Here is a 17,842-nt window from a genome sequence, read left to right as displayed (position 1 = left end):
GAATTCAACACGGATAAGGTAACCATTGTGCTCAAACTGAGTTTGCTATGCACGTACCCATCGCCCAACGCACGACCTATCATGCGAAAGGTCATGCAATACCTCGACCATAGTCAACCGCCTCCTGATTTATCACCGACCTACATAAGCTACATCATGATGGCACAAATGCAAAATAAAGGGTTTAATTCACACAACATCCCGTGTTCTCAGCATGCAATGAGTGGTATGTTGACCAATCAATGTATGCATAAGTACAAGTCGTTAAGAAAGATTTCATGCACAGGTTTGAAGGTTGGAGTGTACAAGTACTGAGACAAGTCATTGCTCAGCTTGATGACATGTTACTATGTCCACCAAATGAATCGATAACAACAGATTGCGTTGGAATAGATTGATTGAAGTTAAAGAGTGTGCATGTACATATGCATGCTTCAACTGGATCACGATGTGAACTAACAGTGAGAGGATGACTAGATTGTTGTCGTGATCGAGGCTCAGGGCACTGGGTTTGGGCCTACCTGATCTTTGTCCGGTGGAATGCTTTTTTGAACATGTAGCATTTGTTGTGTTGTTGCCTGGAGGAATTGGATCGTTGCCATTTAAATGCTTGGAATCACAAGTCATGGGTAAGTTTAGCCTCTTTTTTTTTGATAAAGAAGATGAGAGAGCTACTATCCATGACTTGTGATTCCAAGCTGAAAGAATTCAGGAGAGGATGTTCATGCTGATGTCACCAATGGAGATGCTACTGGAGAGCTGATAAAAGGAGCCTGAAGAAAAAAGTCACCGAGAAACACTAAGGAAAGAACCTGTTCCAGAATCAAGAGGAGAAGGAAAATGTGGTTGTTTGTGGATCCGAACAGCTAAAAAAAATGTCTGAACATTCTCTTGCTACAAATGTAACAAGGCATATTAGGATTATTCTGACAGAATTGTATCCATTTTGCACAGGGCTGGTCACACTCGTCAGGTAACAACACCAAGTTCAGCTACGTTTCCGACTTCAGCGAAACAAATCAGTCATGAATTTCTGATTGTTCATCGTAAAATCAGGCTCACATATATGAGTGAACGAGAAAATGATAGTGATGATTGATACCTTGAGTGACAGCCAGGTAGAAAACGCTAGCATGAGAGGCACCAATAATTTGACGATCTAATGACCAGAATTTTTCCCTCGAGCGCGGTCGTCACAAGTGGTCATGTACGCGTTACACGCACTCACTCGGCTCGACAAGTGGTCAAGAATAACGGCAGGTTGCCCCGCAAGGACCACAACTTGATACTTCACACTGCAGTCTACTCACGCGTCTCAAGAACGACGACTTGATACTTCACTGTAGTCTCAAGACTTCATAAGACAGCAGAGTGTAAGAATATTTTATGTGGCCAATGTAAATTATAGTGAGATTTTAATTAAGAGTTCTAGTATGATGGTTGCTAGAAATGATAGATTAAAATCTGGGTTTTAACTCCCTCTTTTCTCCCTCTGGTAATCTTCACAATTGAGGTATATGTCAAAGCAAACTATGTGGTGTGTATATACATGCTGGTTATGTACACGGTGCTTTGCATGCAAATGTGTGTGTGTGTGTGTGTGGCCAAGTCACGTTCCTAGTGCATGGACGTGTACTACTGCTCATGCATGCAGAGATGGCTCGCCAATGAGAAGTGATTGGACGTTTCCTTAATGCCGACGGTTGATGCATGCATGCGTGCAGTGCGGACAGACGCAACGTTTGGCTTAAGGAAACGTGCCCGTAACGCTTGCTTGCGAGAGCCGTTCGTGGCGAGACACAGCGCTTCACACACGTACACAAACGAAGTGTTGCGTCCGTCGTTTTCATGGGACGCGACTGTTTCCAGGCGTCCGCAAGGGAACTATAAAAGAGCCACTGCCTTCACCGGATGGATAGTCTCATATTTGTACTCCACCATGAGTACTACGGCACACAAAAGCACACACGCATATACTGAAAGGCCGGTTCTTCATCCATCGGAGGAACGTGTGAAGTAAAGAGGCAGAGAAAAGAAGAACATTTGACGACGACGGAATCGACTTCGAAAGGTCTCATGATGGAACAAGGTACACTCGGATCATGAATAGAAAATCTCTTGCATGTTTCGTTGAATTATTTGTATTGCAAATTTTCCGCACTTAAAGAAATTTTGCTTACACAGAGCAGAGAACACAATTTCTGGACCCCATCCATGCGTTTCGATTTCATCAGCCGTTAGCCAGAGACCAGCCTGCGGTCCTTCACGCCACACTGGTTATACAAGAGCCATGCTTCTCAAGTCTTGCCAGTTGGGACGCAGATTTTTTGAGCACCTGCACCCAGGCCTATTTATCTTAGCTCTTCATTATTGCTTTGAGATCTGTGCAACACAATTAAAATTTTACATGTAAAATTTTTTTTTTGTTTCTCTCATATAGAACATGTCTTGAATCTAAAACTTTGCAGCACAATAAAGCTTGCCAACTAGAACGTGAGATAAAACTTTCATATTTTTTGGTCCGACATAAATTTTTAAAATAAGATTTTTTAACCAAAAAAATCTTAATTCGTATATTTATATTGGACGAAAAAATCTGAAAGTTTTATCCCAGATTCTAGATAGAAATCTTTGTTGTGCTGTGGAAGTTTGAAGTTTAAAACATGTTCTACGGGAGAGAAACCAAAAGGAAAAATGTGCTTGCACAAATCGCGATGCAAAAAATGGATGGCTAGGATAGACGGGCCTGGGTGCAGCTATTCTAAAACATATTTTCGTTGCCAGTTGGGCACACTGCTCCTTCTGGTGGCTGTCAGCCTCGCCGCCACCGGCGGCAAAGACAGCAGTGAAGGTCAACAATTCGCCCACTGTTATGTTATGCTCCAAATTCAAGTATAAAGAGAAAGGCTAACTTCTGACGAGCGAGCGGAGCGAGGCCCGTCGCCGGTAGGCTTGGTACGGATCAGTATTGACCTAGGATCACTTGTGTCATATACACCTCTTGTAAGCCGCCGCACGAGATAAGTCGACCAGTTGTAAATCCCCGGTATTTATAACCTCTCCCGATATAGTAAATTTGGCTGGCTGGTGTCCGTGGTTTTTTTCCCTTCGTGTTGAAGGGGTTTTCCACGTTAAATCTTATGTCCTCTGTTTGTTTTCGTTCTTTGTCGAGTTGATCTGCCTATTGTATCTCTAACACCCACAACAGCTTCACGGGAGCGACCGTGACGCTCCAAGGCGCGGTCGTCACGTCGAACGGCCTCCTGCTGCTCACCAAAGGTACCAGCCTGATGAAAGGCCAGGCTTTCCACCCGTCTCCTCTGCTGTTCCGCACCGAGACGAACGGCACCGGCGCCGTGCGGTTCTTCTCCACTAGTTTGGTCTTCGCCATCTACGGGCCGTACCCGTACGAGACCCTGAAAAGCACCAAGTTCAGCTGCGCGCGTTTCCAACTTGAGCGAAATAAATTGATTCTGAATTTCTGTTTGTTCATCGTAAAACAGGCTCACATACACGGATGAAAACCAAAGTGACAGCTAGTAGAATACGCTATCATGCGAGACGGCGAGACGCACCATTAATTGGACGATTTGATGGCCATATATATCCTGTCGAGCACGGTGCCTAACATTGACATCACAAAAATGGTCTATCATGCACGCGTTACACGCAGCTTGATAAAATAGCCACTGGTCTACTGTGTCATGCATGTACCTCAAGACTGAAGAACGACGACTTGAGACTTGTGGTTGTCCGGCCTGGCCGGTCGACTCACATCTCCTAGAAAAGGATCATATTCAACCACATGTGGTGTCTAGACAGTGTGCATTCACTCTTAGACAGCAGGGCGGAGAGCACATTTTATAGACACCATCCATATGCATTCCCATTTCAGTCCATAGGGCTACCAGAATTCTCATCACCCCAAGTACCTTTAGCCAAGGATACGAGAGCCATTTTTCGCAAAAAAAAAAAGAAGAAAGAAAAAGGATACGAGAGCCATGCTTCTCAAACCTTACCTCTTGATCGCTCCGCTCGTCATGCTCCTCATGGCAGCCGGTCACTGCTGCCTCGCGGCCACCGGCAGCGGCGGCAGCGATGACGGTCGGCAGTTCGCTCTCAACGGCTTCGCGGGTGCGAACCTGACGCTCGGCGGCGCGAGCATGGTCATGCCGAACGGCCTGCTCATGCTGACCAACGGTGCCACCAGAAAGATGAAGGGCCATGCCTTCCACCCGCCCTTGCTGCTGTTCGGCTCCGGGTCAAACGGCACCGGCCCTGTGCGGTCCTTCTCGACCACCTTCGTCTTAGCCATCTTCGGCCACGGCCAGCACGCCGACCTTAGCGTCCGCGGCCTGGCCTTTTTCATCTCTTCGTCCTCGGAGGTGCTGTCCACTGCGTTGTCAGGCCAGCCCTTGGGCCTCAGCAATGGCAACCAGAGCGCCAACATCTTTGCCATGGAGTTCGACACGCTCTATAATGCCCAGTTCAATGACATCAAGAACAAGTACGTCTGCGTCGACGGTGATAGTCTGGTGTCCCTCAATTCCGCCAACACCGGGTACTACGACGACGGCACCGGGCGGCTACTAAACCTATCTGTGATAAGCTGGAAAGCTATTCAAGTGTGGGTGGACTACAACAGCAAGGCAATGGTGATCAGTATGACCATGGCTCCGTTGGGTGTGGTCAGGCCCAAGAGGCCCATGCTGCAGACCACCATCGACCTCTCTGGCGTGGTGCAGAGCACGGCATACGTCGGCTTCTCGTCGGTGATGCGCAATATCACCTCCGGACACTTCATCCTCGGCTGGAGCTTCGCGCTGGATGGGCCGGCCCCGGTTCTTGACATCTCGGTGCTGCCGGCCTTGCCATCAGCCTGGACGAAGACCAACTGGTCCAACTCACCGCCCATTTCCATGTCGCTGAAGCTCGTGCTGGCCTTAGCGTCGTTGACGCTGGTTTCAGTTGGCATCGGAATCTACGTCACTGTAAGATGGCGTCTCAATTGCTTCGAGGTGCAAGAGGACTGGGAGGTTTCGTTAGGCCCCAAGAGATTCTCTTATGAAGTCTTGTTTCACGCGACAGAGGGGTTCAATGAGAAGAACCTGCTCGGGAGGGGAGGTTTCGGGAGTGTTTATAAGGGCGTGATTCACAAGCCTGATATAGAGGTCGCCGTGAAGAGAATGTCACACGATTCAAGGCAAGGGGTAAAGGAGTTCATTGCCGAGGTGGTTAGCATTGGTCGTCTTCGACATCGAAATATCGCACAATTATTGGGCTACTGCAGGCGTAAAGGTGAACTTCTCCTGATTTATGACTACATGAAAAATGGTAGTCTTGACAAGTACCTACACACAAGAAATGGCCCAACTCTATGCTGGTCCGAGAGGTACTCAATCATCAAAGGTGTGGCATCAAGTTTGTTGTATCTACATGAGGAATGGGAGCAGGTCATCATCCATCGAGATATAAAGGCAAGTAATGTGCTCTTGGACAGCAAGATGAATGGGCGGTTGGGTGATTTTGGTCTTGCAAGGATATATGACCACGAAACTGCTGCTCAAACCACCCATGTGGCTGGCACCATGGGATATCTTGCGCCAGAACTCTTGCGTGCCGGGAGGCCAACACCTTTCTCTGATGTATATGCATTTGGCATGTTTCTCCTAGAGGTCACATGTGGACGAAGGCCAATCTTCATCAATGAGCAAAACAACCGGGTATTGTTGGTCGAGTGGGTGCTTGAGCACCACCACAACAGCTCAATGCTCGACACAGTGGATCCACGACTCGGAGGGGAATTCAACATGAAGGAGGTAACCATCGTGCTCAAATTGGGTTTGCTATGCACATACCCATCGCCCAACGCGCGGCCTGTCATGCGAAAGGTCATGCAGTACCTTGACCATGACCAATCGCCTCCTGATTTATCACCGGCCTACATAAGCTACATCATGATGGCCCAAATGCAAAATGAAGGGTTTGATTCACACAACATGCCATGTTCTCAGCCGGCAAGGAGTGTTGCCACAGTGTCGGGTGAGTCTTCAGTGACAATTTTGCGAGAGGGAAGATGAGGCATGTATGTAATTGACCCCCCCCCCTCTCTCTCTCTTGCTTTTGCTAATTTGATAAAGGAGCCAAGGAGTTGTATTAAAAAGTTTTTAAGAAGTTTTACTCAGTTATCCGGCACTGCTTCGTGATGCGTGTTGGGACTATCTGTTTTCCATTATATGGATTTTTTTTTTGCGGGGGTCATAGCTTCGAACGTTGGAGTGTAGAGGTACTCTGACGAGTCCTTTATCAGCCCGGCAACCTAATATTTTGTCCACTGAATGAATCGGCGGGTAATAACATATTGTGTGTTCATGAACGGCTTAATTGAAGGTCAAGAGCGTACATGCACATGATTCGATTGGGTTTCGAACTGACCCTTGGAGGATAACTTTGGTTGTTCTCGTGATCTTGAGTTCGTGACTGGGTACCGAGGACACTAGCAACCTGATCTTGGTAGTTAATGTTTGTTGTATTGCTGGCTTGAGGAATTCGATTGTAATGCTACTCCTACTTTCGGTCAGAAGAATTTACTATGGCCGTAATCTTTGCAGAGACCCGCTTCGGTACAACCCCCCTTCTAAAATGTATAAAGGGTAATATAGTCATTTCACATGTCGTACTTGGTTTTGTGAGTATGGTGCGTAGCCCCCGGGACGTATACGTAGAGAAGATCACCCACCTGGGCTGGCCCATGAAGATAGCGTGTAGCAGCGGTTCAAAAATAAAACCGCGCTTGCAAAAATTCAAACTAGGGACCAACTGAATTCAAGAAACGTGTTACAACCAGCTCGCCTAGCTAATGTTTTTGCCTATATATCAGCGCGAAGCCTTAAGGATAAGAACAATGCAGAATAATTTTAAACACTTTCAACGCAAAATATTTTTTTGAAAACAAAACATGATTTTTTTGTGAATCCCAATCACTTTTCAGATTCTTGAACAAATATAAAATAAACTGAAACAGTTTTTTCAAACCATGAACAGCTTTGAAACACGAATATTTTTTAAAACCGGGACATTTTTATAATTCAAATTTTTATGTAAACACAAACAATTGTTGGAACGTGAACTTTTTTGCAACTCCAGAAAAGGAATGAAAAAACAACAAAAAAATTTGTAATTGCGAACAATTTTTGTAACGGAAGCATAAGACCATCATTTTCTGAATTTTTTGAACATTGATTAATAAATATGAATATTTTTGAAATTCTGAAAATTGGTTTTAAAAATATTCTAAATATTGAAGGTTGAGTGGTCACTAACGATGCTCAATAGGCGAGACCATAACGTTATTTGCTTCGCTCATTTTATCCGTTTGGTTGACAACTTAATGCGACGAGTGCCAATTAGGAAATTCCATATGTTTCGGGAGTAGCGTCAAATAGATGGCAGCACACGCAGGAGGCCGGCCGACTGGGCTGGCCCATTGACGCTCACAAAAACAGAAAATAATTCACCAATATGATAGTTTTAAGTAACTATTTTTATTATGACTTTAAATATTTTTCCCTTCGAACCTAGCATGGATGCAACCCATGGGCATGCCCACCTGCTAGCAAAAGTTGGGATCGTTACAAGAATGTCCCAAAAAACACAAATGGAAATGGAAATGGCCCCAATTTTCTTCATGGCTTGTATGACCAATTCAAGGTACCATGCCAAGTTTCTTGGGTTTTCGAAAAGTTTTACATTTTCTGGTGTTTTCTTGGTAAAAAAAAAGATCGATAAATGACTGGACGTGTCACAACTTGCATACTATGTCGAAAATTGTTCAAACCTGGCATAGATGCCTACCTTGGGCATGCCCACCTGCTTGGAAATTTGGGGTCATTTCAAGAATGTCCAAATAGACCTGTTCAACGGAGAGTGTCCGGGTATGCCATAAAGGTCCGTTCGAGAGCATGTTGTTTCTCAACATCCTTTAGTTGGCCCAATTTTTTTCATGGCCTTTTATGACCAATTCAAGGCACCAGTTCAAGTTGTCTGGGTTTCGACAAGTTTTGCCTTTTCTAGAGTTTTCTCTGTCAAAAACTACTGATAAATGGTCGGAGGTCCCGCGACTTGCATACGGTGTCAGAAATCGTTCAAACCTGACATGGATGCATATCATGGGCATCCCCACCTGCTTGCAGAAGTTGGGTTCATTTCAAAAATGTTCAAACATTGGTTTTTTCTTTTTAATAACCGAATTCAGATCAGGTTCGGTATTAAACCGTATAATTGAAAGAAAAAACAGAAATCCAGGCATCCAGTACGAGGCTCCCTCACGCGTGTCACCCAACACCAAAGGCTCAATCGCGCGCACGTGCCCAACCATGCAGGATACGAAGGGCCCAATGCATGCTTTGTTTCCCACATGAGAGCTAAACCAGCTAAGCTATTGCTAGGCTTCATTGTCCACCTAATTGCAAAACCCAAGGGCAACTACTAGTACTTTTGTGGGCAGGCAGAGCATGCAGCGGCAACCGTCTTAGTTGTTTACTACCACAACGCGTAGGTATGCTCAGAGGATAAAGGTGGTCATGGATATTAGAGGACGACACAAGGGAAGCGCTAGTAGTTGTGTCGTAGCTTTTACGTGTGCGCTACAAAAAGATTTTCATTATAAACTGAAATCCAAACCGAATCAGTTGGTTAACGAAATATCAATTTATTGTATTGGGTTGCCATTTTTGGGTTTTAGGTTTGCTAACCAAAATAAAAAACACATGGTAAAAACGGAAATTTCAATTTCTACCACCCTGATGGGTGATCTCATCACTCCGGTGAGGCACCTATTTGGCCGGCCCAAGCGTTCGTGAATTTGAAATAAGTTCATCAATGCTGGAAAAAATATCCATGTTGAAAATTTTCCAAAAAAGTCCACCAAAAAAGTTGGAAAAATAAGCTGGAGAAAGTGAAAAGGATTAAAAAATAGGACAAATTCATTATTTTTTATTTTAAAAGGTTCACACATTTGAAATAACTGGAAAAAATAAAAAGGAAAAATAAAATAAAAAAGGGAAACAAACCAGAAGAAAGCAAGTGTTCAAGTTGTGTTCATAAAATTGTTCAGAATGTTACTTCTTAAGTTTGCACGCTCCTCATATCTCTTTAAAATTATTGAAAATGTTGTTCAAAAGAATATTCCTAACATTTTGAACTAACATATCTCTTTAATTTTTTTTTTAAATGTTCATGCTAGGAAAAATATGTCATGCTTCTAAAAAAATGAAATTTTCGAAAACTATTGGATATTAAAAGATTACTTGATTTTTAAAAATATATTCAGAATTTCCAACAAATGTTTGATTTTTTTGAAAAGGTGCCTAAATTCTGGATTAGTGTTAGTTCTTAAGTATGTGCACTCCTTGTTTTGCAAAAACATTAGTCAGCTTAACTGATATGTCGCTCACGGTTGTTGAAAGAGATCTGTGGTTAGATTCCTGGCTGGTTCATTTCTTTTGTGATTTTTTACAATCTGTGAAAAGGCGTGTTCCCTGGTGTTAGTTTTTAAGATTTCACGATCATTGCTTTACATAGTCACTAGCTGTGTCAATTGGTGAGCCACTCAAGCTTGGTGCAAGAGGTTTGTGGATCGAATCCTCATAGCTCCACTTGTTTTAGGTTTCTTATCAATTTTTACAACCCGTGAAGGGGCGCGCTTACTACAACCATCACCATTGGGCCCGGCCCAGTTCGGCGGGGGTTGGGTGTCGTATACATCTTGACGGAAAAAAAAACTCATCATCAACTAAAAAATAAAAAAAAGACCATCCTACCCTTTTTCATGAAGAGGTATAAACAAATCTTCACTGTTGATGTGTTTAGGGGGGTTGTATTGAAGAAGAAGTGATCTTTGATTATTTTGAAGCTGGCTTGTAAATTGAGAGCCTTTTAAACGGTAACAATGCATTGTTCCGGAGAGTAGGAGGAGGTACTACCTAACAATTTTGCGTATATGCTGGCTACCAATCCGGTATAAGCTGTAATGCTTAGGGCATCTACAATGCGTGACGCTTGTAGGAGGCGCCAGGATCGAATTCCTGTTCGATCGGTGGTTGGACGAGAGAATCCTGGCGTCCGGTGCCATATCGACACAAAAGTAGGAACCAAGCGCTTAAGCGTTTTCTCTCCTGGCGATTAGCGTAACGATTGGATTTTTTAGCGCCTACTAATGCGCCTGGCGTTCGAGCCGACGGACTCTTAGATGATTTTCTAATTATTTTATTTCCCTAAACGCCCGTACATGCGTTCACCATTGGAGATGCCCTTATAGGCCGGACAGTGAACAGTGTCATTTACATGGATTGGAAACTGCATTCACCTTCAGGCCCTGCTTCATATAGAAAGCTCAACAGTCGACAATATCATGCTGGGACTATCAGCTACATAGTGCAAGCAAAATGATAAAAAACCCCAGCCTGAACTTCATGGTGATATCACCTCTGATTGCAATGGCTATCAGTCAAGGTACACATGGAGTAACCCGAACTTAGAATACTTAAACCAAAATTGGCACGGTAAACCGTGAAGCTAATAAGTAGGTTGTGCGACCTCGCGACTCGTGGCACTGGCTCGGCCTAGATGATATTTTGTCCGGCGGCATGGTACAAAAGCAGCTAGCTAGCGTTTGTTGTGTTGTTGCCTCAAAGAGTTGGATTCTTTTCATTTTAATGCATGGAGATCGCCAATTCGCCAGGCATTATTTTCATCTCCCTTTTCATCAGGAAGCATTAACATGGCAAAAACGCAATATCCCTTCTCTATTTAGAGGTTGGCTTGTCATAAATGGAGAACCTTTTATACGGTAAGAACCTAACGACTTTCCGTAGCTTGTAAATGCATAGTACGCAGTTGTTGTAGCGCCAATGAATGTACTACAACGTTGAGTAGCCGCAACGCGAGTGCGGTAGAAAACTGTATTCCGTACGTACTCACATGGCGCGGTGCACAAGCATGCGCAGTACGTAGGATACGGTGGTACCTCCTCCTACTCTCTGCTCGGGGACCGCCCGTGCCGTGCTCCGCCATGGTAATGGCTACATGTCAGTCGCTTGTCACGAGCCATTTGGACTTTTATAGATGAAAGGCATAAAGCCCGACTTCAAATTAATGAAGCCATCAACCGACTCCAAATTAATGAAGCCATTTGGACTTAGGAAGGAAGAATAAGCATCCATCGAGTAGCACCTGCATGCATGCGCGCATGGAGCAGAGTGCTCAGCTTCTGACGCCAACACTGTCAAGGCCCAAGCTCACCACCAACGCCGACGAGCTCCCCGAAGCTGTCGTCCTCGAGGATGAGGGCGCCGCCATGGCCGGCTTCGTGGGCCTCCTCCGCCAGCTCGGGGACCTCGCACAGTACGTTGCTCCTGTCCCTCCGCCCTGCTGCATGTCTGCAACTGCACTAGTTCAGCTTCAGCTTCCCCATGATCTTCAGGCTTGCCGCGGAGGTGTTCGACGGCCTGCACGAACAGGCCACGGCGGTGTCCGCTCGGGCGCGCGGCCTCACGCTGGGGACGCGGCGGCTCGAGGCGGAGCTGACGCTCGTCGAGGAGCGGCTCCGCCGTCGTCGGAGTGCACGGCCCTGCTTCGTGCAGCAGCAGGACGTCGCCGTTGCCTGCAGCAATTCAGTCTTCTCTTCAGGCATTCGGTCAGAAGGCTTGTGTCGTGTCGCAGGCCACGGCGTGCACCGGCGCCGCGCAAGTGCCAGGCCGGTGAACCACGGCGTGATTGTGGTGGGAGGAACGAAGCCTCGTTCCATCGCGGAGCACATCCGGCGATGCCGCGGGCCTCCGCAGCTGTCCATGCTTGACAAGTACTCCCTCCGTCCCAAAATAAATGTCTCACTCCTAGTATAACTTTGTACTAAAATTAGCACAAAAGTGAGACAGTAGGAAAACCTCAGCAGGTGCCTCAAAAACTTTGATTCGGTTGCAGGTATGATGCCGGCGGCGAGGGGGCGTGCCTGAAGCGATACACGGACCCGTCCTTCTTCAGAGCCCAGCCTGCCAAGCATGAGCTTTTCTTGCATGAAACCAAGCCAAAGCTTCAGAGTTCACACAAATGCTCCAAGTAAAACTTTGTATTTATTTCTGAAGCTCATTTCTCCCTTTTCCATCTTCCGGTCTCAGCTTTCATTCTTTAGCATCCAAATTAACGTCCAATTTGAATCTCCTGCAGATTCAAAACAGGAGCGTTGCTCGATACGCTCCGGCAACTGAAATATCGACACATCATCGGAAGAATCAGGCGTCAAATGCATAGCTCTCACAATCCGGATTCGGCAGAAGATGAAGGATCCGAAGCACATGTTTTGTCTTCAGCTGATCCGCCTGAAACATCAAACACCAGACTGTCATGCTCTGCTGTGCCGGTCAAGGAGAGGAGCAGTGAGCTCGTCCAGAGGACCAGTTCGTTCGGGGCATGGCTCTCTCCGGATGCAGCTTCTACTCATGCGTCTGACATCAGACAAGAAACCAATGCTGATGGATTTGCCAGCCATGGCGCAAACAAGGCCGATGAGAATGCCAACATTGCGACAAATGCTCGTAGCGCCCTTATCAACTTCATCGCCTCAAGGGTCGAAAGCTCGCCGAGGAAGCTCTCTGTCAGGAAGCATAGTGATCCTTTAACGGAATCCTTCCGGAACATGGCTAAGAAGGTGCTGCTTGAGAATGAATCAGCACATTCGTCACAACGAACTAGTGAATTCTGAAGACATGCCAGATCCAGATGAAGTTGCATTTTACAGCAAAAGCATCGAGGAGACTTAACGAGAGGCGACCTCGGAGCAATGTGACGATCCTTGTGAATAACCTTCCACCTGCTAGCGTCGATGAAGAAGCAAGCGGCGGCATAAGTGATCAAAACCCAAAAGGGACTAATCTGCATATGTTGGATACCAGTCCGCTATTGAGTTGTGATGCTTCTGTGCCGGACAGTGAACAGTACCATTTACATGTACTGTCGTTGCTGCCTATTCCTCCGATGTAATGACTATTTTTTTCCCGGAGAATCGGCCTTCAGGCCCCGCTTTATATAGAAAGCGCAAGTGTCGACAACATCCTTCCGGGATTATCAGCTACGTAGTGTAAGCAAAAAAAAAAAAAAAACTACAGCCTTAACTTCATGCTGATATCACCCGTGAACTGTGATTTCAATGGCTATCACTCAAGGTACATAAGGGGTCTGTTATTGCAATGGGAGATTTTAAGGTGCATTATAATACACCAGAGCACATGTATTATATGGCCGATCTAACGGATCAGAATAATTGGGCCTTTTTAAGCTCAAGGGTATTTTTGACCTAATTTTTTTAACCTTTAATCAGCCCAATTTGGTCCAGGGGTATTATCGTCCTAAATTTTTCGATTAAATTAATTGCATTAATAAAGCACTTCATTATAGATGTCCCATCATCATGCGTACTCTTTTGAATTTCGATTCGAGCGGTTCGTCCTCTCTCCTCCTCTCGAGCCCTAACCTCGGGCGCCCTCGATCGTCGCCGATCGCCTCCGGCGCCCTCGATCGTCACCGATCGCCCCCGGCGCCCTCGATCGCCGCCGATCGCACTCGCCGTGTCTCCCCCTCCTGCTCCTACTCCCCATCACTCCCTCCATCGCAAGTCACCCCAGTCGGGTCGCGGCGCCAGATCCTTCCCCGAGCGGACGCCACCTTCCCCGACCCGAGAGGCCACATCATCCTCATCGACGTGCATCAACTTTTTCACGCCGGATCTTCGCTGTAAGTGCCTAGCCATCTCAAATTTTTTCTGGTCCCTTCTGCATATAGAACCAATAGGGGTCGGATTTGATTCGGGTTTAGGATATGTCATGTGTTAGATTAACCGCGCGCAGGAAAAAATGACTATATTGCGCGCGCGATCGAAACTGGCGCTCTAACAGACGCACTAAAATCTCGCGAGCGGTAAAGTAGGTTCAGCGCGTTGGAAAAACGGCATCGCACGCTGCTTATTTGGTGCGCCTGTTCGCGCGAGCTGCAAAATCTGGGTTGCTGCGGGTGGGGCCGCCAGATTGGGGGGCCGTGTTTTTGTGCTTCTGATAAAGCAAAACACCAGCCCAGCGCGCCAAAACAATATTTTGGCGCTGCAAAAAAGATTTAGCGCGCCGGGTAACCGCGCATCTGTTGGAGATGCTCTAAAAAGTCTATGATCATGGCTTGAACTTAGAATACTCAAACAAAAATTACCATGATAAACCGTGCAGCTAATGACAATTTCATTCATTTCAAGCTATCCGAAAACATAAGACTGGAAAGATTCAGCAAGGATGTTCATGTTGATACCACCCACCGAGACGCAGGGTGCGGACATATATTTCTCGATAAAGGAGCCTGAAGAGACTGGTCATCGAGAAACATTCAGAAAAGCTCGGAGACCTCGTGCACTACGTTGCTCCTGTCCCTCCCCTTCCTCCTATAGCATACGTATAATTTTGCGTTCGATTTTCATATCATAGGTGTGTGCTCTTCAGGATTGTCGCGAAGACGACCAGGCCACGGCCGCTGCCACAACGCGCGCTGGGTCATTTCGCACTGTGTCAACCCACACAACTAAAAAAGCACACGTATACGGATGAACACGACATTGACAGCGATGGTATGGTACTTGGGTGACACGCATGTAGAAAACGCCGGGATGCCTAACGCGCCATTAATTGGACGATCTGACAAGTGATGACCATATTTTCCCCGTCTAACGCGGTGCCGAATAACACCGACATCACAAAATGACTAGATCCAACCAAGCATTAAGTGAGTGGATTGTCAGTTTGTCACCGGGCATTGGCCTGAAGCGTAGGTAGCACGCCCGTACTAGAAGTCTAGAACGACGACTTGAGACTTGAGGTTGCCTTGCCTGGCCGGTTCACTCGCGTCTCAAATTGAAAAGTATTGCATTCAACCACAAGGGTTCCAATATAACCACACCTCGGAAGCACTCATAAGGAGATAAAAGTTGTCCTCTTGGCCGTCTACAGTTCAGAAATCCCAAGCACCATGGCCAAGGACAAAGAGACCGGCGTGCGGCCTCTGTGCGCCGCTGGTGATAGGAGAGCCATGCCTCTCGAGACTTGCCACCTCGTCGCTCTGCTCCTCTTGCTACTCATGGCTACTGGTCGCTGCCTCGCGGCCACCGGCGGTGGCGGCACCGATGACGGTCGGGAGTTCGCCTACAACGGCTTCACAGGCGCGAACCTGACGCTCGATGGCGCCGCCTTCACACCGGATGGCCTCCTCATGCTGACCAACGGCACCACTCAGGCAAAAGGCCAGGCCTTCCACCCGTCCCCGCTGCCGTTCCGCGTCGAGGCGAACGCCACCGGTGCCGCACGGTCCTTCTCCACTACTTTCGTCTTCGCCATCTACGGGCAGTCCGCCAACCTAAGCAGCCCCGGCATGGCCTTCTTCGTTTCCGAATCCAATGAGGCGCTCTCCACTGCGATGCCAGGCCAGTTCTTGGGCCTCCTCAACCACACCGATGGAGGTAACCGGAGCGAGCACATCTTTGCCGTGGAGTTCGATACGCTCTTCAACGACGACTTCCGCGACATCAACAACAACCACGTCGGAGTCGACGTCGATAGCTTGGTGTCGGTCGTATCCGCAGTGCCCGGGTACCTCGATGACTTCGGATATAATGGGTACGGCCCAAAGTTCAATAACCTAAGCCTGACCAGTGGGAAGGCCATGCAGGTGTGGGTGGACTACGACGGCCGGGCCACACAGGTCAACGTGACCATGGCTCCCTTGGGCGTGGCCAGACCCAAGTACCCTCTTCTGCAGACCACCGTCGACCTCTCGGGTGTGGTGCAGAGCACGGCGTGCATTGGCTTCTCGGCGGCAACGGGCGCACTCGCCACAGGACACTTCGTCTTCGGCTGGAGCTTTGCGCTGGATAGCCCAGCCCCTGCGCTGAACATCTCAGCGCTGCCGGCCTTGCCGCCGTTAGCCTGGCCCAAGCCAAAGTCCAATTCCAAGATTCTGGAGATAGTGCTGGCCGTAACGTCGGCGACGGTGGTTTCCGCCATAGGCCTCGGAATCTACATATTTGTAAGACGTCTCACGTACTCTGCGGTGCATGAAGACTGGGAGGTCCCGTTTGGCTCAAATCGATTCTGTTATAAGGACTTGTTTCATGCAACCGAGGGGTTCAGTGACAAGAACCTACTTGGGAGGGGAGGTTTCGGAAGTGTATATAAGGGTGTGCTTCGTAAGCCTGGCATGGAGGTCGCAGTGAAGAGAATGTCACATGATTCAAGGCAAGGGGTTAAGGAGTTCATCACCGAGGTGGTGAGCATTGGTCGTCTTCGGCACCGAAATATCACACAATTGTTGGGCTATTGCAGGCGTAAGGGGGAGCTTCTACTGGTATATGACTACATGGAAAATGGTAGTCTTGACAAGTACCTACACACAAGAAATGGCCCAACTATATGCTGGTCCCGGAGGTATTCGATCGTCAAAGGTGTGGCATCAAGTTTGTTATATCTCCATGAGGATTGGGAGCAGGTCGTCATCCACAGAGATACAAAGGCAAGCAATGTGCTCTTGGATAGTAAGATGAATGGAAGGTTGGGCGATTTTGGTCTTGCAAGGATATACGACCACGAAACCACCGCTGAAACCACCCATGTGGCTGGCACTATCGGATATCTTGCACCTGAGCTCTCGCGCGCGGGGAGGCCAACACCCTTCTCTGATGTGTACGCGTTTGGTGTGTTTCTCCTAGAGGTCACATGTGGACGCAAGCCAATCTTCATCGATGAGCAAAACAACCGGGTGTTGTTGGTCGAGTGGGTGCTTGAGCACCACCATGACGGCTCAATGCTCGACACGGTGGATCCACGACTCGGAAGGGAATTCAACACGGAGGAGGTAACCATCGTGCTCAAATAGGGTTTGCTATGCACGTACCCGTCACCCAATGCACGGCCTATCATGCGAAAGGTCATGCAGTACCTCGACCATGGTCAATCGCCTCCTGATTTATCTCCGGCCTACATAAGCTATATAATGATGGCCCAAATGCAAAATGAAGGATTTGATTCACACAACATGCCATGTTCTCAGCCCGCAATGAGTGTCGCCACTGTGTCGGATGAGACCATTTTGCGAGAGGGAAGATGAATCATGTATGTAATTGACCTCTCTCTCTCTCTCTCTCTCTCTCTCTCTCTGTTTTCACTAATTTGGTGGAAGGAGTTGTATTAAGAAGTTATGCTTTGTTGCTGTCAAACAAAAAGCTATGCTTGTGGTTCGGCATAGCTCCGTCCTGCATGTTGGAACTGTCCATTTTCCGTTCAATGAATGTTGGTTAATCACTATATGTATAAGTACAAGTGGTTAAGAAAGATTTCATGCAATAGCTTCGAAGTGTACCTTCACTGTTCGATCCGTTCAAACGGCTGAGTAGGTGCTACAATTAAGAAAGATTAGAGTGTACACGTGCTCTGACGAGTCGTTGTCTCGTTGACCAGCCTGTCAACCTGTAGTTGTGTCCACCAAATGAATCGGCCGGTAACAGCACATTGCGTGTTCATGCACAGCTTGATTGAAGGTCAAGAGCGACGTGCACATGATTCCATTTGGTTGTACGCGCCGTTGTATGTCCTTTGATTTGAGCATCGCCCAGCTTCTGACGCTACTGTCAAGGCCCAAGGTCGCCACCGACGGCAACGAGTCCAGCCACACCGAGCTGTCCGAGGCCGCCATGGCCGGCCTCGTGAGCCTCCTCCGTCAGCTTGGAGACCCCGCACAGTACGTTGCTCCTGTCCCTCCG

At 47.4% G+C, this 17,842-nt stretch overlaps 3 protein-coding genes across 3 annotated transcripts; all 3 read left to right on the top strand.

Annotated features, from left to right (window-relative positions):
• The first annotated feature begins 1,931 nt into the window (after positions 1–1,931).
• Positions 1,932–6,188, top strand: LOC125535515 (L-type lectin-domain containing receptor kinase SIT2-like). Its single transcript, XM_048698580.1, has 2 exons — positions 1,932–2,089; positions 2,185–6,188. The coding sequence occupies exon 2, from the start codon at positions 4,002–4,004 to the stop codon at positions 6,078–6,080; it is 2,079 nt and encodes a 692-aa protein (XP_048554537.1). The 5' UTR covers positions 1,932–2,089; positions 2,185–4,001; the 3' UTR covers positions 6,081–6,188.
• A 3,154-nt stretch (positions 6,189–9,342) lies between these two features.
• On the top strand, positions 9,343–13,108 carry LOC125535516 (scar-like domain-containing protein WAVE 5). The gene is made up of 4 exons (XM_048698581.1): positions 9,343–11,403; positions 11,483–11,860; positions 11,983–12,117; positions 12,226–13,108. The coding sequence occupies exons 1-4, from the start codon at positions 11,237–11,239 to the stop codon at positions 12,758–12,760; spliced, it is 1,215 nt and encodes a 404-aa protein (XP_048554538.1). The 5' UTR covers positions 9,343–11,236; the 3' UTR covers positions 12,761–13,108.
• A 1,923-nt stretch (positions 13,109–15,031) lies between these two features.
• On the top strand, positions 15,032–17,414 carry LOC125540921 (L-type lectin-domain containing receptor kinase SIT2-like). The gene has a single exon (XM_048704444.1). It carries the CDS (start codon positions 15,061–15,063, stop codon positions 16,957–16,959), a length of 1,899 nt encoding a protein of 632 aa, XP_048560401.1. The 5' UTR covers positions 15,032–15,060; the 3' UTR covers positions 16,960–17,414.
• The last annotated feature ends 428 nt before the right edge of the window (positions 17,415–17,842 follow it).

The sequence above is a fragment of the Triticum urartu genome, chromosome 2 (genome assembly GCF_003073215.2).
Source record: "Triticum urartu cultivar G1812 chromosome 2, Tu2.1, whole genome shotgun sequence".
Lineage (NCBI taxonomy): Eukaryota > Viridiplantae > Streptophyta > Magnoliopsida > Poales > Poaceae > Triticum > Triticum urartu.
Note: the sequence above shows the minus strand (reverse complement) of the source record. Positions and strands in the feature narration are given on the sequence as shown.